Source organism: Thrips palmi, unplaced genomic scaffold (assembly GCF_012932325.1).
Source record: "Thrips palmi isolate BJ-2018 unplaced genomic scaffold, TpBJ-2018v1 HiC_scaffold_18, whole genome shotgun sequence".
NCBI lineage: Eukaryota > Metazoa > Arthropoda > Insecta > Thysanoptera > Thripidae > Thrips > Thrips palmi.
The window spans coordinates 6,010,430-6,032,466 of record NW_023144627.1 but is presented as its reverse complement, the minus strand read 5'-3'; the positions used below and the strand labels follow the sequence as shown (position 1 = coordinate 6,032,466).

Below are 22,037 nucleotides of genomic sequence, written 5' to 3'. Positions count from 1 at the left end.
TTGTTGTATTGGCGGCCGGCGCGGCCCGCTGCGAGTGGTGGGGGAAGGCGCTGGCGGTGCGCCGGGCCGCGCGGCGCGAGGCGCGAGCTACACAACACACAACACAACACACCTCGGCAGGGTAGGGACCGCGTCTCGGCCGCTCCGCTCCGCGTCCACGGCCTCCTCCGGCACCACGGCGCCTCTCCCGCGCGACCAGCGGCCGCACGGCCTCTCCGACGGGCTCCTCGACGTCCTCGACGTCCTCGACGCGCTGCCCCCGACCGCCACGCTGCCCACCAGGCTGACGAACGCCGGGCCGCTCGCGGCCGCAGACACCTCCCCGACAGTGCAGCACCCCGCAGCAGGTCTGGCAGCTCAGGTGAGTGCAGTGACTGTGTGCCCGCCGCCAAGGTTGCCGTCGAGTGGCAGTGGGCCAGAAGGCCGGTGGAGGCGGCCGAAACTCTGGACGCGTTTTGAGCTCCAGAGTCGCTAAGTGGGACTCGAACCGAACGTGTGACCCCACCAATGGATTGCCCTCCGAACGAGGAATCCATTGGTGGGGTCACACGATCGGTTCGAGGCCTGTTTAGCGACTCTGGAGCTCAAAACGCGTCTAGAGTTTTGGCCGCCTCCACCGGTCTTTTGGCACACTGTGGCACGCCGTGCTTAAGTGCGTCGCGAGGACGGCGTCGACTGTTTGCTCCGAGGCCATCGGCAGGCCATCAGCCACCTTCCCGGGGACGCTGCCTCCAAGTCGAGTGTCACTTCACTGTGCTGCACGTGGCTCAACGGGCGTGGCAAGGAGCAAGTGCACGGGAAACTGAAATTCGCTGGACGTCCACCGTCGCCAGAGTGTCGTTTTCATCGCTCTGTCTGTCTCACTCGCACCCATAGAGGACGTCCCACGAGTGCGAGAGAGGACACGGCTCTCGAAATCAGTCCACAGGCCGCAGGATTCCGCCGGGCATTTTTGACGTCCACCTGTCGAAACAATGTAAATACATGACAATACCGGTTCGCCCGAGAAGGCCGCGCAGCGGACAACAAAGTGAACGGGGTATTGTTTATTTTCCCCGAACCGAGCCGCTAACTCGCCCGCCAAGAACTCGTTCTGGGCTGGACAATCATTTTGCCAGCGGAGCCACCGTTCAAGTTGGTGAAACGACAGTCGGAAATAATGATTGTTTTCGAACGGTGTTCGGAAAAGGAACCCCCGAAAATGACTGCCGTCGTGTTCAGTCAGTCAGTCTGCGAAACGTCGCTGTGTTTCCGCGCGTTGCTTCGCTTGCTTCGCCAGACACGTGAGAGCCACGTGGCGGGGCGGCCGCTTTACCGCCAGCGCCGCCCGTGTTGCTGTTGTGCCGCCCCAAACAACAACAACAACAACAACAGCTGTATCGAGCCAGCCGCCCCATTCGACGCGCGCCGTCTGCTTCGCGCCAAAACTGCGGACGGGGCGCGCCAAAACGAATCGCTGCCGGGTTTTCTTCGTCTGTGTCGCTCGGCGCGTGTTCGTGTGTCGATGGGCGTGAGTGGCACTGTGTGTGTGTGTGTGTGTGTGTGTGTGAGAGAGAGAGAGAGAGAGAGAGAGAGAGAGAGAGAGAGAGAGAGAGAGAGAGAGAGAGAGAGAGAGAGAGTGAGTGTGAGTGAGTTGGGTGTTGTAAATGACGAAACGCTCCCCGTGTGGTCCGTGTCCGACGATGGGGATCGCACAGAGGAAGGCAGGCTATGACGCTTCGACTGTAGACGATTGCCCCGTGGGTGAGGTTCCCCTGTCCGCGCGCTGGGACACAGAAACACGCGCGAACTCTCGCACACACCCACGGATTGCGCGGTTTTCCTGTTCCTGCTCGCGGTGATCTTTTCCCATTGCGGTAGTGCTCCGAAATAACAGTGTGTCGAATAATTATTTTGTCTGCCGGGCTTTTATTGTTGTTTACCGACGGTATTATTGTTATTTTTTCTCCGCCGCGGCCGGCTGGCCGCTCGTCTGCGTGTGTGTGTGTGTGTTCGCCTGTCATCGTGCATGTGTGTGTGTGTGTGTGCCGGCTGGAAAGCGGGTGTGTGAGTGCGCGCACCGCGTTTCGGGGCCGCAGTTTGGCTGGCAGACGAATACTGCAGTGCTCTAGCTGGAAAGCCACCCCTGCACAGTGAAGACCGGCGCCGGCGGCCAGAACTCCAGACGTGTTTTGAGCTCCAGAGTCGCTAAATAGGACTCGAACCGAACATGTGCCCCCACCAATGGATTCCTCGTCCGGAGAGCAATCCATTGGTGGGGTCACACGTTTGGTTCGAGTCCCATTTAGCGACTCTGAGCTCAAAACGCGTCCGGGATTCCGACCGCCTCCACCGGTCTTCTGGCCCACTGTGCCCTTTTCGGAACAGTAAGGGACGCGAAACGCACTCGGGTTTCCTGCATGTGATGTGCTGCGCTTACAGTGGAGGCGGCGGGCCCGGCGGCCCGGCAGGCCCGCAAACAATGGGTGAGGAGTATTTATTTTAGATCCTCGGTTCGGCTGGGTTTGTTTGGCTTGCTTGGCTGGGCCGTCTCGGCTGCCTGGCTGCGCCATGGCAGTGCGGTGCCTTCAAGCACGTCCACGTCGACGCCGCCGGTCCGTCGAAAACGGTTGCCCGTTCGGGAATCGAACCCACGCGCAGTCTGGACCGACGTTTTCGGCAGCGCCGCCGGCGGGTGTTGAACCGTGGGCCGCGCGCCCGGCCATGTGTCACCCAGCAAACAGCGTGGCTGCCCGGGGCTGCGTCCATTGCGAGAGAGAGAGAGAGAGAGAGAGAGAGAGAGAGAGAGAGAGAGAGAGAGAGAGAGAGAGAGAGAGAGAGAGAGAGAGAGAGAGAGAGCGCCCGAGGCGTGGCCGTCCAGCAGACGACGCCCGTTCGGCCGTTCGGCGAATACAGACAGACGGCTACGCAATGTATTGCTCAAATATTTGCACCGGTGTTGACGTTTGTTTATTGAGCCGCTAGGCCAGCCAGCCTGCCTGCCTCGTCTCTCGTCGCTAGGTGACGGTCAAGCTTTACGCCTCGCAACAATGTCTCATTGTACCATTTGACGTTGCCCCGTTTGATCGACGAAGTGTCCAAGCGCCGGCGGCTGAGATGGCGGACACGTCATGCTGACCCCGAATCGCTGCGATTTTATACGTGCCAAGTTAAATAATTTTTAAAGTTCCTTGTTCTTTTTTTGCCGGTGGGTTGACGTGCACTAACCTTCACCTGCATCCCGTGTGCCCCGGCCCAACAGACGCCCCCCCCCCCCTCCACACGTCAGTGTGTGCGACTCGCGCTTATCATAACAACCCTCGGGCTGCCACAACAACGCGCCCACAACAACAACAACAACAACAATGCTGTGTGCCGTGTCGATCGCTGTGTGTGTGGCTGTGTGTGTGTGTGCCTGCGTAGTTGGACCCGTGCGTCGTGTGCGTTCGAAAAACAAGCTTTCCATTGCTCACAGGCTTTTTAAAACTGTAATCGCGATTGGGCGATTGTTCAATTTCCAAACTAGTTTCTGCGGGGTGTGGTGGCGACTAAGCCGACTCACGCAGCCTCTCTCTCTCTCTCTCTCTCTCTCTCTCTCTCTCTCTCTCTCTCTCTCTCTCTCTCTCTCTCTCTCTAAGATGGGCCTCGACCTGGCATTCTGCGGTCGTTCCCCGACTCTTCAACGCAGTGTAACAAAGTAGAAATAAAACGCGAAAAGAAAAGAAAAAGAAATGCCGAAGCCCTTCCGCGAGTATTCGAACCCGCGACCGGCGCAGTCAAGTCCCGGAATTGTTGAGCTTCTAGGCGGGCCGTCGCGCGCGCCCTTCCTCCGGACACAAATGAAAAACCAACAGCGCGCCGCCAAGGAATAAACAAAAACAGGTAAACAGGACTGGCCAAACACGGCGCGGCTTCGAATCCCCGCAACTGCGCGCCTTTTCCTGCTGACTTGCGGCGCGCCGCGGTCTTGTGTGCGTGCGCGCGTGTGTGTGAGAAGGACAGAGAGAGTGACTGCAAAGGTGCGAAGAGTTTCCCTCCGGCTGAGAGCAAGCGTTGTGTTAAGTCACCTGGACGGGAATAGTCTGACGCGCGTCACTGATTTTTCATCTTCTGTTTCGCGGAAACGCCGGCGTGTTTGGACGCCCCTCCGGGCCCCCTCTGTCTCCTGCATGACGCGCTCGGTGACGACGCGCCGCACAGTGGGCCAGAAGACCGGTGGAGGCGGTCCAAATCCCGGACGCGTTTCGAGCTCCAGAGTCGCTGGATGGGACTCGAACCGAACGTGTCACCCCACCAATGGATTGCTCTCCGAACGAGGAATCCATTGGTGGGGTCACACGTTCGGTTCGAGTCCCATTTAGCGACTCTGGAGCTCAAAAAGCGTCTAGAGTTTTGGTCGCCTCCACCGGTCTTCTGGCCCACTGCGTCGCGTCGTGGCGTCCGGACGAAGATCGTGCGTTCGAATCTCTGGCCTCCGTTTAGGTCTCCGTCCGGCCCCTTGGTGCATGGAAAAGGAAGGGAGGGGGGGGGGGGGTTAGAGTTAGTTGTGCCCGCTCGGCTAGACGCGTATCGAGCACCAGGACTCGCCATTTTCTTCAGTTTATCTCTGCGACTCTCCGGGCTAAAGAGCTAAAGATGAGCAGATCCTGAATATGCATATGTACGAATATTTTTGAGACCCCTAAAATCGGGCGCAAATTAGTAGGTGTTTGTGCGACTTTGCAAATTGGCATGTGAACTATGCGAGGTCTCACACAAAGAGTATTGTACAAAGGATTTTGTGGGTAGGCAATCCCTGACGCTCAACCGCCCTTGAAGCAGGCAGTTTTTGTCGGGCCATAAAGTCAGTAAGCGTGGGACTGTGAAATTGAATTTGAAACAGAATTGAATTTGGAGGTTATGGTTGCAGTGTGGGGCGCAACGCTAGCGGAGCAGTCTCTGCATCCGGGGCGCATTTTGTCGGCCGTTCCCCGCGGCAAGCGAGAAGCACGTCCCCCGCCACTGCAAACTGAGAGTCGTCCTCGTCGCTCTGTCTCTCTCGCACCTACACTGGACGCCATCATCATCATCATCAGCGCTGTTAGGCCTATGCAGACCTTTAGCGGTTCGGGTCAGCAACGACTGGACGCCCTGTGAGTGCGAGGGAGGCAAAGCGACGAAAGCGACTCTCGGAATCGGTCTGCTGGCCTTTTGGCCCCCGCTTTGGCGGCGCTTTGGCGGGGGAGCGTTCTTCCTGTTCCTCTCCAAGCAGTGTCCGCCGGAGGACCGTGGCGTGGCGGGGCCCGTGGCGGGCCCTTGTATGCGCCGTGAATGGGGGTGACACATGATGAAACGGGGTGCTGGTCGCGCAGCCCCGCTTGGGGCGCCGGCTTCAAAATGGCGCCGCCCCCCACGCCCCCACGCCCCCACGCCCCCACGCCCCCACGCCCCCACGCCCCCACACCCCCACGCCCCCACGCCCCCACGCCCCCACGCCCCCACGCCCCCACGCCCCCACACCCCACGCCCCCACGCCCCCACGACCCGCCGCGCCACTCGGCCGTCTGAACGTCGTCAAGCAACTTATGTGCGTTGTTGGAGCACTCGACGTGCGGATGGCCGTGGCAGTGTAGGTGCTGCGCCGAGAGTCGTCGTTCTGCCTCTCTCGCACTCGAGGGGCGTCCCGCGCAGGTGCGAGAGAGACAGAGCGACGAGAACGACTCTCGGAATCAGTCCGCTGGGGGGCTGCAGGGGCTCTGCGCACGCGCTGCATCTGGACCGGCGCACAGTGGGCCAGAAACCGGCGGAGGCGGCCGAAATTCTAGACGCGTTTTGAGCTCCAGAGTCGCTAAATGGGACTCGAACCGACCGTGTGACCCCACCAATGGATTGCTCTCCGGACGAGGAATCCATTGGTGGGGTCACACGTTCGGTTCGAGTCCTGTTTAGCGACTCTGGAGCTCAAAACGCGTCTAGAATTTTGGCCGCCTCCGCCGGTTTCTGGCCCACTGTGCGGCGTCCTCTGCAGACGCGGGGGCGTGCCGGGGGCGGGCTGGGGGGCGGCAGTAAGGCCCCTCCCGGCGGGGCCTGGATTGGCGCGCGGCGCCGCTGCCCCCACCACGCCGCCTCGCGCCTCGGCGCGCGGCCCGCCCCCCGCGGCGCGGCCCCGCCCCACTGGCTGCCTACCTCGCAGGCGCCGCCCCCGCCGCTACACTGTGGAGGGGCAGCGGCGAGTCAGCGCGCGCCTCGGCTCGCCTATCGATTCGGACTCATAAAATGGTGATTGCGTTCCCTTTTCGCAATCGGTTGCGACAATGGCGGGGAAATGGCGGGACAAAACAGCGCTGTGAACGGCCCCGCCGAGGGGACTCGAACCCGCGACGGTACCGGTGGACTGCCCCTCGAACCGGGAACCCCAGGGCGTCAGTGGGCCAGGAGACCGGTGGCGGCGGTCGGGATCCCGGACGCGTTTTTAGCTCCAGAGTCGCTGAGTGGGACTCGAACCGAACGTGTGACCCCACCAATGGATTGCTTGTTCGAAGAGGAATCCATTGGTGGGGTCACACGTTCGGTTCGAGTCCCGTTTAGCGACTCTGGAGCTCAAAACACGTCTAGAGTTTCAGCCGCCGGCGCCGGTCTGCTGGCCCACCGTGCCAGGGCGTACCTAACCTAACCTGGCCCGAGAAAAAGCGTTGGTCGTGAACCTGGCCGCCCCGACGCCCTCCATCATGCCGGCCGCGCGGACACCGCTGCAGAAAAATGTGTTTCCTTATCGGCCATACACACGGGGGTCTTCTCCTTATTGAAAACGCCCCGCCCTATAAAACATGGTAATAGTCTGGGCGACAGCGGGAGCGAGAGAGAGGGCCTGAATGCCGGTCCGCGCCGGCCGGCCCTGCCGGTGTGTCCCCACTATAAAGCTGGCCACGCCAATATCAGGCTCGCTTTGCGCCTGCTGGCTGTGCTGGCCCCGCCGATCCATCAGGGAGATGTGTGTCCGAGGCCGGGGCGGCCGGGGCGAAGGGGGTTTGTTTGGGTTCCGGAGCCCCTTCCGTTTTGCACGCGGTTATCACTGCGGACGAGTCTCCGGGGAGCGCTTGAGTCAGTCAGTGCGTCACACAGTGGGCCAGAAGACCGGTGCGGACGGCCGAAACTCTAGACGCGTTTTGAGCTCCAGAGTCACTAAACAGCACTCGAAGTGAACGTGTGACCCCACCGATGGATTCATCGTTCCGAGAGCAATCCATTGGTGGGGTCACACGTTCGGTTCGAGTCCTGTTTAGCGACTCTGGAGCTCAAAACGCGTCTTGAGTTTTGGCCGCCTCCGCCGGTCTTCTGGCCCACTGTGTGCCGGTGCCAAGCCGCAGGCAAATCCTGGTGTCGCGGGACGAGGACAGGACGATGCGGAGCTTCCCTTCGCGCGGACTCAAAACGGACCCTCGTTGAAGTTGAAAGCGAAACTTGTTTCATGCTCGTCTGTTCGAGATGCAGATTGTTTTCGTTTCCCAAACGTTGGCCGGGCAGCGAGACGCTCTGTATACTGTAAGTACCTGCCGACGCGGCCTGGCCGTGGCGAGCCGCGCGGGCCGTGCCGGACCGCTCCCCCGACGCGCGCTTCCCCCGGGAGCACTCGTGGGGCGCAAACACATATTCCCTTATTGAAAGGGCATCAGAGGGCCTCGGCGATTTGTAGCTCAACGGCGGCTCGGCTCGCCTGCAGGGCCTGCAGGGCCTGCACTGTAAGGGCTTTGGGGACAGCATCGCGCTGTGCATGTCGCCCTGCAGGCCGTGGGGAATGACCGCACGGGACTCGCTGCACCGCTGCAAATTCAAGCGCGACTACACCATTTTTATGTTTTCCAATCATTGCTCACATGTGGTCACTGCGAGAAAATTCAACTAGAATAAAATTGGCAATTGAAAAAAAAAAAATCTTTTTCAAAGTCACAGGGTTACAGTGAGGAAATTCAAACAAAACGAAATTGGCATTAAAAGAAAAATAAAATTGGTGAGGTTTTTGGTTGAACAAAGTCCTACTTGAAAGTCAATCGAATCCCCAACGCAATTCCGTATGAAAACGACGGGGCTTGTTCCGCGTTGCTCACTTGAGCGATCATCTGACAGAACAACGTATCTTCATAGGGAATCCCACGGTAGGTACACTGCTATGTCCGATAGGTACAGGCTTGTAGGGCACGCGCGAGATGGGCAATAGGGCATGAGGGCATCCCACGACGTGTTAACTTTCTCCATATTTCGCGAAAGCCGCCTTTTTGTATTCACGCCGCGCGCCTCCACCCCCCCCCCCCCCTCTGGCGATATCCGCGTGCGAGCGTGTATACGTGTGGCATAAAGTTTTATTTAGATGACTGGCTTGTCCAGGCGGTCCACAGTGCACGGTCCGGTCCATCCCTTGCCGAAATGGCCAACGGTCAATATGCCTTGGAGTGGGGCCTCCGGGACTTCATCGGCCGGGGCCGCGGGGCCGGGGCCAGGCCGTTTGCACCCTCCGCGCGACTATTGAATTTTAATTCCCTTTCCTCGATCGCATTTCGGCGGATGTTCGGAAACTGGTGGCGCTGCGTTAACTGTCGCAAAATCCAAAAGCAGGCAATTTAAAAAAAAAATGCGGTTTTTGCAGAATGAGATGGGAGCTTCTGTTCCACTTTCCCCCTGAAGTGGTTATAGAAAAACGACCGTTCCTCCTGTTTACCGCAACGCCCCTACACGCGTAATGCCGCCCCCTCCCCCTCCCCCTCCTCGCGGCCTCGCGCGTGTGAAAGCCTCCATTTCCATGCAAACACCTTTCCCTGGCGTTGATACGCGCTGTCTTTAGGCCTCTCGAAGCCGCTTCGATATTGGGCCGCCCTTCGAGATATCTCGAAGGGCTCTCCGTTCATGACCTACATGCACTGCCCTCACGTCCGCGGCGAGGCGCGGTGCGTCGCTTCACAAGCCATTTGCGCCTTCCGGGCTCGTCGTGTTGGAATTACGTGATGCCTGCCTACGATTAAGGGAAACAAGAGGGAATTTTATTATCAAGACTTCATGATCACGCCGCCCCACTGTCATTAGTATGTAGCGGGGGCCAGGGAAGAAGGTGGACCAGAGGGAGAGAGAGAGAGAAAGAGAGAGAGAGAGAGAGAGAGAGAGAGAGAGAGAGAGAGAGAGAGAGAGAGAGAGAGAGAGAGGAGAGGAGTCACTCGTGCGCACAGGATAACGCTTCGGGGAATAAATAAGCCGGTGTCAGTGGGGAAGATTTTGTCGTGGGTTCGAATACTCAATTTAAAATCGTTTTCGTATTCTTTCCAAATTTTTTCTTCAACGTCTTTTTTTTTTGCTATCGGCTTTTAGACGCGGTTAAGTGTTGTTGTTTGGGCCTTTTTTTTTGTCTTTCAGTGCACTGGCATGCCTCTTGACAGCTTCTTGGAACCGTGGGCGTCTCAATCGAAGGCAGTGCCTCTGTCTCTGTCGCACTCGGCGTCGGCCGCGCTGGCCGCGCACCGTGGGGGAGATTTATACCGGCTAATGGTTCGGAAGAAAAGGAGGGGACACACTCTTCGTCTCCCTCGCTCCGCCGCCGGCCCAGGGGCAGGCCGGGGCCAGGCGCAGGCCCTGGCCACACCGGGGTCCGTCGCTGGCCGCCCCCTGACCACACTGACGCCACGGCAGTGGCCAAAAAAAACAAAAAAACAAAAAACAAAAAATAAAAAACAAAAAACATAAACAAAAAAAACAAAAAAACAAAAAACAAAAAATAAAAAACAAAAAACATAAACAAAAAAACAACAAAAAAAAACAAAAAACATAAAAAACAAACAAAAAAAAACAACAAAAAACAAACAAAAAAAACAAAAAAAATTTAATTTAAAAAAATTAATTTAAAAAACCTACACTGTAAATGTCTTACGGTGAAAGGCTGCACCAACATATTATGGTGGAGATTTTCTCCATGGTACCAACAAAATTCGTCTGAACATCTATAAGTTACAGTGAATTCTGAATGGTATGTTATGGAGGCAGCTGCACCACCACAATATGGAACATTTTCACCATGGAGAAACTTCACTGTAGAACATTTAGAGTGTAAGAAAACAAAAAAGCAACAAAAAAACATAGCATACAACTTATGAACCATTTAGAAAAATGTGAAAAAAAAGGTTATAGCAGTGCTGTGCAGTTTTCCCTGTATGAAAAATATAAATCAAACCAAAATTGACAACTTTAGTGGGGTATTGGTGCAACTACGACTGCGGCTACGCGGTCCTCTCACGGCGATGCTCCGCCTGCTTGGCGACGTTTGCAATCGGAAAGGGAAACGCCTCAGCCGCTTTCGTTACTTTCGAAGCGTCCGCGATGGATCGGAAACGACAAATACGTCCGCGTTTTCGGAGGGTCGCTTCGCCTCGGCCTCGGTCGGCCTGTTGGCGCCTGTTGGCCGATTGACACGTCCAGTGTGTGCTGAGAAATGCAACCATCAGCGTGACGACGCGTCGCGACGCGGGGCGTTTGTCTCAAATCGGAGCGCGAACGCGGCGGCCGGGAAAAAGACGGAGAGAGAGAGAGAGAGAGAGAGAGAGAGAGAGAGAGAGAGAGAGAGAGAGAGAGAGAGAGAGAGAGAGACGGGGCCTTATCGCTTTAGCCTGGTGACGCGTGAACAAGAGGAATCGAAAGTGACCCTGCGTCACCCTTCCTGGACCGCACCCCTCGGGCGCACCCCCTCCCCCTCCTCCCCCTCCTCCCCCTCCCCCGTACCGCGCCTCACGTCAGCCGAGACGCTTTTCAACCTCATTGCCCTCCTTCAACGCCCCCGTGACGGACGGCTCGGTATGAGAATCTTAATGGTACGCGTCAAGAATCGCGTTTTGAACAGTGTGCCGCCCTTTCGCGGTGTAGGTGTTGACGACGGCGTCGTCCGGTCCGCGGTTTGGCGCTGCGCCTGACGCGCGGACCCGGGTTCGAATCCCGGCGGCGCGGCTTATCGGCTGCGAAAATTAATTTGGCCGGTGCTGTTTGAGTCGCCCTTTGGACACACAGCCTCGGCCCGCCGGTCCCGGCGCGGCCCCGGGGCTACAAAGGGTGCGACAGCGGCGACGGCAACGGCCCTTTCACGTCCACTGCCTGATAACTGCCAGAGGCGAGGCGGCCAGGCCTGGCCGAGGCCTGCAGGTCCGCGGACTGGCCGAGGCCGGCACACAGTGGGCCAGAAGACCGGTGGGGGCGGCCAAAACTCTAAACGAGTTTAGAGCTCCAGGGTCGCTAAATAGGCCTCGAACCGAACGTGTGACCCCACCAATGGATTCCTCGTTCGGAGAGCAATCCATTGGTGGGGTCACGCGTTCGGTTCGAGTCCCAATTAGCGACTCTGGAGCTCAAAACGCGTCTAGAGTTTCGTCCGCCTCCACCGGTCTTCTGGCCCACTGTGCGGCCAAGGGGCCGAGGCCCTGTGGGACCCGTTTGGCGGAATCGGCGCAGCGGCGGAGCCTAGGCCTAACAGGCGAGGCCTAACAGGCGCGCAGCGAGCCGTGCCAAGATCTGCTGCCGCGGCCTCGCCCCCTGGCCGCCCTGGCCCTGGCGTCAACACTAGCCGAGTAAGCAGGCCTCTGCTGCGGGCCGTACCGGCCTGAGCCGCAGCGTTTCTCGCCGCTACTTAATTTTTATCGCCGTTACCGTATGCGTAATGCTCACGACCCACCCGGTCCGTCGGTGAAAATCGACGCGCGAAAGCACTCGATTTTCTCGCAAGAAATTGGTCGCTTTAAAGGCGAATTTTTGAAAAACGTTGATGGAAACAGAGCAAAATTCCACTCGACCGTTGAGAAATACCCGCGCAATGTCCAGGGCTTTGTTTTGATGCCCTCTCGCACAGTGGGCCAGAAGACCGGCGGAGGCGGCCAATACTCCAGACTCGTTTTGAGCTCCAGAGTCGCTAAATGGCACTCGAATCGAACGTGTGACCCCACCAATGGATTCCTCGTTCGGAGAGAAATCCATTGGTGGGGTCACACGTTCGGTTCGAGTCCCATTTACCGACTCTGGAGCTCAAAACGCGTCTGGAGTTTTGGCCGCCTGCGCCGGTCTTCTGGCCCACTGTGTCTCGGACTCTTGGCGCCTCTCAGTCCGGATGATTTGGTGCGGCCGAGGCGGATCGAGTGCTGACCGCCACTGCTCTTGTTTTTGTTTCGCTGATGGCTGTTGTTGTTGCTGCCTCTGATGGCACTGTTTGCCCCTCGAGGTGCCCTCGGGCGCGGAGGGGAGGCGAGGCCAGGGGGTCCCCGATGACCGCCATTTAGTTCCGCCGAGTCTTGTCCGGAATCGGCCTCTCTCGATTCGATAGTTCGATACTATCGAAGCTCTCATTCCTCGGCGAGCGTCGGGCAGCCACCCCCGCCGGCCCGCGCGTTCTGCTGACCGGGCGGGATAGTTGGAACCTTATTCCTGTCATATTTTATGGCAGTGTATTTGTTTTGGGCGTAGTTGTTATATTAAGTTGGGCGCCCTCTCTGCCGAAGCCGCCCCGCCCCGCCCCGCCCCGCTCCGCCCCGCCCCGCCCCGCCCCGGGCGCACAAACACGCCACTGTATCGGCTTCTGCTCTTTTGCGGCAACTAGTGGGTCGAAGATTAGGAAAGTGGGGCCGTTTTGGCGCGCCATTTGTCGACTAGAGCGATCCTCTTGTTTTTTTTCTTTTTTCGCGATCGGATCGAGAGATTGTGTATCGGCCGGCCGCGAGAAAATATGAGAAATTGATGTGGCGTCGTTTTATTTTTGGGAGATTGCTGACGACACGTGTGATGATTCGTTCCGAGGGAAGGTGTCTCTGAGGTGTCTGGTCGTCGTTTGTCGCGGAATGGAAATTGAATGAGAGAGAGGGAGAGAGAGAGAGAGAGAGAGAGAGAGAGAGAGAGAGAGAGAGAGAGAGAGAGAGAGAGAGAGAGAGAGAGAGAAGGGGCGGAAAAGGGTGAAAAAGGGGGAAAGGGATGCAGTACATCACGAAGAAATATGACGTTGTGTCTGCAACATAAAAATGAAGACACCGCCACCCTTTCTGGCGAATGCATTAGACTGGGGCGTCAGACTCCGTCGCCTCGATTCCCTCTTCGATTCATCGATTCATTCCCGGCTATCGGCGGCTTACCTCGCAAAGCTGCCTGTAATTGAAAAATTCGCGCCTCGCCGCGCCGCGTTCGGCGCTGCCAACCTTGACACGTCGCGAAAAAAAAAATGCCACCTGCAGTTTTACTTGCGCGGAATTGGTTTCGATTTCAGACGCAGGCTGCCAATCTACTGCATTCGAGGGGGGGACAGCTTCCCACATTCATTGTACAAAACTTGTCCACACTCCACATTCAGGTGGCAAAAAGAAAAAAAAACGCCTGCAAGTAGGCAACATGTGTGGCAAAAACGCCAGAAATCTTGCACATTCTTGCACATTCACACAATCATTGTACACTAAATTTTACAGTGGGTCACCCCTCGACTGCACTAGTTAGTCGCATGCATGCATTCAATTTTTTTTTAATTTTTGCAGACGTGTGGCGTGATGGTACGGATCTGGTGTCGGCCTGCTGAAAATTAGCGAAACACCCACAAGCACACGAGTGGCGTGGCGGGGGGTGGCGTGCCGGGCGGTCCGCAAGCCGTGGACCCGTATTTGCAATTAAAATAAAAACCCAAGTGGCGTCTCCGCGTTCTTTTGTTTGAAGGGTGGGAGGGAAGTGGCGGGCAGTGACCATTGGCGAGAAAGACGGATGCCGGTCGTTAGAGTATGAAAAACAAGAGGGAAAGAGAGAGAGGGCCGTGGCAGTGGAGGCGCGCATAGGGGTGCGTGTGAGACTGTTTGTATAGGGCGCCCAGCAAGAGGAAGGGAGAGCGGCGATGCGACGATGCGGGACGGCGGTGCGGGGAAGGAGGGGAAGGGGGAAACTGGAGGTGTTATGCAAATAGCGGCCAGACCTTTCATTTAATATTGTCTGGCGCTGCGTTTGTAGCGCGCTTCGGATCAGTCGGCGACGTCAGTCACTCGGACGAGGAACCACTGCAAAAACAAAAGAAAATATATAAATACACTGGTAAAACTGAAGCGTAGTTGTAAGCTTGATTCAAGCGTACAACTACGCTTGAAGACTTTACGCTTGACGTCAAGCGTAGTGAAAAAACTCTCCCATGCATTTAGATAGGCGGGAGAGGGGCAAAATGGAGAACTATGCTTGAAGAAAGGCGTAAAAGTACGCTTAGTTCTACCAGTGTAAGCAGAAAGTGCGATTGATCAAAGTATGAAAAAGAAACACAAAAAAAAATTTAACGGAAACAATTAAGTTTGAATCCGAGTTTTTCGAAAATCCACCCAAACCTTTCAAGTTGCATTAATTCCTGCAGAAAAAGGTGTAAAAAATATTTTTTCGAGTTGTTTATCTTTGGAGACCCGGCCGGCTGTGCATGGCTGTGCAGGTGTGCCTACGGTTGGGATGCGGGGCGACACACCGCCGGGGCGACGGTAGGGCAAATATGGCCATAAGCACTATTCACCGCAATGCCGAGGGAGGGAGAGAGAGAGAGAGAGGGAGAGAGAGAGAGAGAGAGAGAGAGAGAGAGAGAGAGAGAGAGAGAGAGAGAGAGGGCGCCGGGCCCAGCTGCCGAGTGCAACAACAGGGGCCCACACCGCAAACAACAAAAACAACAAAAACAGCAACAACATCCGGTCAGTAAACAAGCGATGACCTCGATATGTCCCCGAGGCACCGCGAGGCAGCACCTGTAGCCCCGATACACAAACATCTGCGTGGAGTAGGTGGCGTCTGTGTGCGTGAGTGTGCGTGCGTTTCGTTCTGTTGTTCTTGTTTACCTTCTGGCGCCGCGAGTCGCACCGGCAGTCGACGCGGCTCAAGAAAAAAAGAGATCTTCGTCCACCAGCAGCTAAAATAAAAGTCCCAGATTTCATTTTTCGAAAATTTGGGAGGTTGTTTCGGACAGCTCGGCCACAGGGGTGTCGGTGACCGGAGCTGAGGCTTGGGAGTGGGGCGAGGCTAGGGCGATCCAGTCCGCTTTGTCGCTCTCTCTCTCTCTCTCTCTCTCTCTCTCTCTCTCTCTCTCTCTCTCTCTCTCTCTCTCTCGCTCTCTCTCTCTCTCTCTCTCGCACCCCCGCGGGCCGGGCCTGGCGGGCCGCGAGTGCGAGAGAGACAGAGCGACGCCAGCCTGACTGCCGATAACAAACGGGCAGCCTATTGCCTGCACGCGGCGCGAGACTGGGCGCGAGATGGACAGGGAAGAAAAATGTCTTGAATATTTGGCGCGCCAGACCCTCGGCCAGGCCGGACACGGCCAGACACGTCGCCAGCTTGGCGACAAAGTTGCCTGCTTATATTTTTCTCAGAAAAAAAACAAAACAAAGATATAGCAAACAAAAACGTTAAAAATTGGAAAAAAAGAAAAGGTTGGTTTTTTATTTTGGAATGAGAAATTAAATTTGGTGTTGAACACGACAGGCTTGCCAACTCAGCAACAAAGTCGCCTGCTTGTTATTTTTTATTTTTTAAAAAGAAAAAAAGAAAGAAATATCAACTTAAAAAAAATAGTAAACATAAACGGTAAAAAATGAAAAAATAAATTTAGAAGCTGATTTTTTTTCTCGAAATGAGAAATTGAATTTGGTGTTGCAGCCTTGAGCCTTCGGAGGGATAACAGGCGACTGCACTCGTCCGGCCGGCCGAGCCGGCACTCCATATGTGGCGGATCCACCCTCTTACACCCCGCCCCGCCCCGCCCCGCCCGCCCCGCCCGCCCCGCCCCGCCCCGCCCCGCCCCGCCACTCCGTACGCAAATGTCTGTGTGTTTGCACCCCGGTCAGGCACACGGGCGTGTTGACTCTCGTCCAGTCCTTGGCGCGGCCCTGCCCCGCCCCACCCCGCCCCGCCCTCACCGGTGGAGGCTGGGATTTCACGCCACTCGCATTGCAGGCACGCCAATATATTTCTTTCTGAGCGAGCTCAAGAAAGTCTGAGCCGGGTGCTCCACGAGTAACCGACCCCCAGACGAAACAACGCTGGACAACCAGGTACCAACTTGACCTCCCCAGTGAAAATAAGAAAATGAACATTATTGTAGGTCTCACCGCAACTCACACTAAAACTTTTTTCCATTTTTTTTATAAAACTTTTTTGTTGTTGTTGGAGGCGTTGTTAATTTCGGAATCAGTCACGAGTGTAACTTTCCGACGGTCGGCGAGGCCTGTGCGGGCGAACACGTTGTCCCAAATCCGGCCCGGAGCAGTTCGCAACGCCCACCACCGCTCCGCACCGCCCTCATCCAGGCCGGCTTCATCTCGGAAGAAATATTTGCATGAACGCGCACCCCCGGCCCTGTCCTAGTCCTCCCTCTCTTTCACTTCCTGTCCTTCCGTGTATTTGTGCAAGTGAGTGTGTGTGTGTGTGTGTGTGTCCCTCCCCTTGCAACGCCTACGACAGTCGGCCGGCCCTCTGTCGGTCCCCGGCCGGTCACATACTTATACAAATGCTTATGACTGCTGAGTTTTATAGCCGGGAATCAATTTTGGCGCTGCGGACCGTCGAGGCCGTGTGTGTGTGTGTGTGTGTGTGTGTGTGGTGTGTGTGTGTGTGTGTGTGTGTGTGTGTGTGTGTGTGTGTGTGTGTGTGTGTCCGTTTGTGCAGTCGCCAGAGGTGTGGAGAGGCGGGCGGAGTGGGCGAAGAAGAGCAAAAAGCGGTGTTGGTCTGTTCCTCTGACTGCTTTGGCGCCCCGTTGGTGTGTGCGACCCGCACTCCGGGCTCCAGGATGATACCGAGGGGCGGCGCACAGTGGGCCAGAAGACCGGTGGAGGCGTACAAAATTCTAGACGCGTTTTGAGCTCCAGAGTCGCTAAATGGGACTCGAACCGAACGTGTGATCCCATCGATGGATCGCTCTCCGAACGAGGAATCCATTGGTGGGGTCACATGTTCGGTTCGAGTCCTGTTTAGCGACTCTGGAGCTCAAAACGCGTCTAGAGTTTTGGCCGCCTCCACCGGTCTTCTGGCCCACTGTGCGGCACCTTTCCGGCCCTCGGCGTGTCTCTGTCCTTCTTTCATTTGCCGGCTAAGCCCGTGCGCGACTGCGACGGACGAATGGCCCCTCCGGAATCCATTACCGGCTGATCCACTGCTTTGCCTCTCGGGGGATCGCGGGTTCGAATCCCGGCAGGGAGGAGAAAAATGGCACGCTCGGCGGAGGTGGTGTGACGATGCGGACGGGGTTGATTTAAAGTGCGGATCTCCGCGCTGGCTTTGTTGGGTGCAGCTGTTACACGCGGTGCGCGCGGTGCCGGTAACGACACGTACCAAACAACCCTTGGCGCGCTTCGCCGTGCCTCTCCTCGGCAGCGAGCATGCCGCGTTGCCGCACCTAGGGAGCCTAATTTGGGACCACAGCGCGTCAATTAGCCTTGCCAGTCAGCCTGTGAGCAGCCTGGGACACAGCCTCCCCCTGTAGCAATCTCTGGCGCCACTTGGACATCGTGTGTTCCGGATGACGCTCGGGAATTGGACTCTCTCTCTCTCTCTCTCTCTCTCTCTCTCTCTCTCTCTCTCTCTCTCTCTCTCTCTCTCTCTCTCTCTCTCCTCTCTCTCTCGCTCTCTCTCTCGCTCTCTCTCTCGCTCTCTCTCTCGCTCTCTCTCTCTCTCTCTCTCTCTCTCTCTCTCTCTCTCTCTCTCTCTCTCTCTCTCTCTCTCTCTCCAAGACGCTGGGGGCGACGCCCGCCGCGACGTCTCGTGCGGTGTTGTCTCGCGGGGTTGTCAACGCGTGCCTCAGACTTGCCAACACCTTCCTGATGTATCTACAACATTTTCCCCGTGCCTTTCCGGCATGACGTTCCAACACGCCCTGCCGTATGTCTAACGTCTTCCCGACTTAGCGACTCTGGAGCTCAAAACGCGTCCAGAGTTTTGGCCGCCTCCACCGGTCTTCTGGCCCACTGTGCTCCCCCTCCACCGGGTGCAGCGCGCAGCCTCATTTGCGCCAAGTGCCCTCGCCGTCTTGATGGTGGTCATCCTGCCCATTGTGGTGACTCACGTACTCCCGTCGCGGATCACGGCCGGAAACGGCCGAACCCGCCCCTACTTTTTTTATATCCATTTTTTTTCCATCCGCTTTATTTATTCCGGTTTCACTTTATTCACCGCCCTCCTCAAAGTTGCAAAGAATGTGCCCGGTCACCGCCTCGCCTCGCTACAAGGGAGGAGTGCCGAAGGCCCGAAGGGTGAATTATTGGCGCGCGATAACTCGAGCAATTCATTCTCCGGCAATGGCACCCAACCTTCCTCAAGACGTCCACTTTTTTTTTGGCCACGTCAAAAATAAAAAAGAAAAAAAAAACAGCTGCAAACAATTTTTTGAATTTTTTTCGTATGGAACAATTTTTTTTTTTAACGAGGTGGGCATGAGCGGTATTTTAACTCAAATTTTCATATTTCAAAACAATGTTTTTAATTTTTTTTGTCAAGACTTAGAAAAAAAGTAACCTAAGTTTTTTCAAAAAATATTGTTTTTAAAAATAATTAGCCCGTTGTTGGCACACCTGTTTTGTGGTGGCGTGGCCGCGTCTTGCCGCCGTCACGGGCCCCGATGTCTGCGACGTCGGCCCTGGCGTCTCGGCGAGCGTCGCGGCGCCCACACTGCAAGGGGTAAGTGGCAAAGCGGCGCCGCGCGGGACCAGTTAGGAGAGGGGGAGGGGGGAATCGGCAAACTTTGGCCATTTTAATTGGAATTATAAATGCCTAATCTCGGGGCGTGCTCGCAATGCTCATGGCGACGCTGTTTTGTTTCCCGGCGCCGCCGGAAATCGGCATCATGACGGCCAATCGATGGCAAGCGTGTCGCGACACTGCGAATCGCAGCCATCGAATCGTTTCTCGCTTCGACTGTTTGAAACGAGCTTTCTAAAGCTCGTTTCAAACCTAGTTTTCGGACAGAAAACTGCCTAATTTTAATTTGTTTAATTGCCTAATTTCAATTTTTGTGACATAATTCGTTCCAAAATTTTAAAAAATTTCAATTTTTGAGACGTATTTTGAGGGGAAAATGAGCCCCTTGGCGTTGCGTGGCGCCTCCAGAAGTTCCCCGGCAGCGAAACAGCCGTCCGGGGCGGTATCGAACCACCGCACTGTGAGGCGGCGGACGCTCCGCTCCACTCCGACGAGGTCGACAAGGACGACAAGGACGACCCCCCGAGGACGTCGTCGCGGATGGTGTCACGCGCCAGGCCCAGGCCCCACAGGTGCGACTACTGTAAGTGAGGCCCCACCCCTTTCACGGCTAATCGTGCCCGAGAAATACCACCCTCCGTCTGGAGCCTGCAGTCTGGAGTCCTGGAGTCCTGGAGGCGATTCAGACGTGAGCTCGTCGCACAGTGGGCCAGAGGACCGGTGGAGGCGGACAAAACTCTAGACGCGTTTTGAGCTCCAGAGTCGCTAAACGGGACTCGAACCGAACGTGTGACCCCAGCAATGGACTCCTCGTTCGGAGAGCAATCCATTGGTGGGGTCACACGTTCGGTTCGAGTCCCATTTAGCGACTCTGGAGCTCAAAACGCGTCTAGAGTTCTGTCCCACTGTGCGCCCTCCGCCAGGCGCCTCTACGCTCGCAGCGGGCCCCTGTCGTCCCCGGCGTAGGCAACCCACTCGGCGGCCGTGCGTCGCCGCTGCCTGCCTGCCGGGCTGGCCGCCTGGCCGCCTGGCCCCAGCCGGCAGCCGCGGAGCCCCAAGACTTGATAAACCGAGCCGTCCCGGGGGAGAGCCTTCCCCGGGAATGCTGTACACCACCAATTACAACATTAAACCGCCAAATGAATTCAGTTGAACGGGCTTTGATTTTAATTCGGCTTATTAATTAATGTAAGCCAGGTCCGTAGTGCCGAGTGGCGTAAGGTAGTTCGGGACGGTCAGTGCGCGTCGCGCGCGCCATCTGGCGGCGAGAGCGAAATAATAAAAGACAAAGTTTGTCGGGGCGGCAGATGGACGGAACCACAAACAGAGGCGGCAAACCAAGTTGGCGACACGGCGGCAAAAACGCGCAGAGTTGTTGCGCGAGCCTGCCGCGCCTGCGGTCGGAGTGTGTGAGTCAGAGAGAGGGTCGGTTCCGGCGGGGAATAAGAGAAACACGGGTTCAAATACCCAATTTTATAAGACTTTTTTTAAAGTGAAAATTAGTGTTTTTAATTTTTTACTAATATTTTGCGTCCGCTAAGAGTCGTTCCAACCTCAGCCCAACTAATCGCCATTTCCGCCTCTAATGCGAGGAATGGTCACCTGGCCTCCCTGCGGTGCGCGTTTTGAGCGATGGCAGGTGCAGACCGGATTACGCACACGGTCCAGAGAGAGAGAGAGAGAGAGAGAGAGCAAGGGAGAGAGAGAGAGAGAGAGAGAGAGAGAGAGAGAGAGGGGGGAGAGGGAGAGAGAGAAAAGAGAGGGGGGGGAGGAGGAGAGGAGAGAGAGAGGGAGAGAGAGAAAGAGAGAGAGAGAGAGAGAGAGAGAGAGAGAGCGGCAAGAAAGTTGTCCGGCAAAACGGCTCGCGTGGTCAGCTAATAAATGGAGTGCATTACTTAGAGGCTGGGCCGGATAATCCTGCTGCAGGCCGAGCCTGGCCACACTTGGAGGCCCGCCGCGGCACGCCGGGGGTGAGAGAGGCGGAGGTGGCGACTTTGACCGCGTTGCAAACGACCGCCATTTTTCAGTCGGCCTCAGTGTGTTTCCGGATTCGGTAACTGCCTCGCGCAAGAATTTGGAGTCAGTATATACTGGGTGCGCTTTTGTAAAAATCAAATTTCTAGAAACGTCAATTTTTTTTGCGAAAGCCCTAACTTTTTGACCAAAACAGAGTCACGGGAAATAGAGCTCTGCTATTGCTGGTGCCGACTCTCGAAACTTGACTGTCGTGCTGACGACGTGCTATCCCGTGTTGCAGGTACTCCCCCCCCCCCTCTCTCTCTCTCTCTCTCTCTCTCTCTCTCTCTCTCTCTCTCTCTCTCTCTCCAGGTGTCTCCCCGATTGCCGATTTCCCGGCCGTTTACGCGCCCCTAGCGGCGCCGCCTCGTGCCGCCTCTCCTCTCCCCCAACAAGGCACATTTTTCACGACGCCTCCCCTCTCTCTCTCTCTCTCTCTCTCTCTCTCTCTCTCTCTCTCTCTCTCTCTCTCTCTCTCTCTCTCTCTCTCTCTCTCTCTCTCTCTCTCCCTCTCTCCCTCCCCCTCCCACCGGGGCGATTATACCAACTCCTGCCGCGTAAGTGGCTGACTCGGTCGCGCCCTTTGCCGCCGACACTTGCTGTCCTTGTTGCTCCTTGTTGTTGCTGCTTTTTGATTCGGGCCTCGATTTAAAAGACGCGGGAAAGGGTGAGAAGGATGGGAAAAGAATCCCTCTCCCTTTCCCTTGGTTTGGTTGTTGTTTTCGGGGGGATGCCCTCGGAGGGATGTATTCATAATGGGGCCCATTATCCCATAATCGGGCCGTATAGGCAACCCCCGCAACAGATGTTCCGGTCTGTCTGTCTGTCTGTCTGTCTGTCTGTCTGTCTGTCTGTCTGTCTGCCTGTCTGTCTGTCTGTCTGTCTGTCTGTCCGCCCCCATGGCACTGCCACTTGCTCCTTGCGGTCACTTGCAGGACTCCTTATCTCTGGCCGGTCTCTGGCCTCCGGGTCCGGAAATCTGGCGAAAATGACCCCGGCGGTGGAGGCCCCGGCGGGATTCGAACCCGGGCCCGTCCTTAAACTCGGCCTGTCGGACAACCCTTCCATCCCGTTGCCGGACGTCGGGGAAAAACAGCGTCCTTTTCGGACCGTGGGCTGCTGCGACAACACCGGGACACTCAAGACAACAAAAACACCACCTTGATGATGACGTCAACGGAGTCGCCCGCGTGGCACGGCGAGCGGAAAAAAGACCCTGCTAATCTGCAAGTCTGCTGTAGGTGCACCGCTTGTTTCCCTACACTGTATACACACTTTTTTTTCCCCTCGATTTTCTTTCTCTCTTTTTCGCGGTCCGGCTCGGCTGGCTCCCCCGCGTTGTCGCCCGTGTTTCTTTTTTCAGTGTAGTGGGT

At 56.5% G+C, this 22,037-nt stretch overlaps 1 protein-coding gene across 1 annotated transcript in view; it reads left to right on the top strand.

Annotated features, from left to right (window-relative positions):
* LOC117644649 (forkhead box protein P1) overlaps positions 1–22,037 on the top strand; it is a 68,929-nt gene that overhangs the window by 818 nt on the left and 46,074 nt on the right. Inside the window, exon 2 of the mRNA XM_034384260.1 lies at positions 654–976. Coding sequence (XP_034240151.1) covers positions 654–976 — 323 coding nt within the window. The remainder of the gene's footprint in view (positions 1–653; positions 977–22,037) is intronic.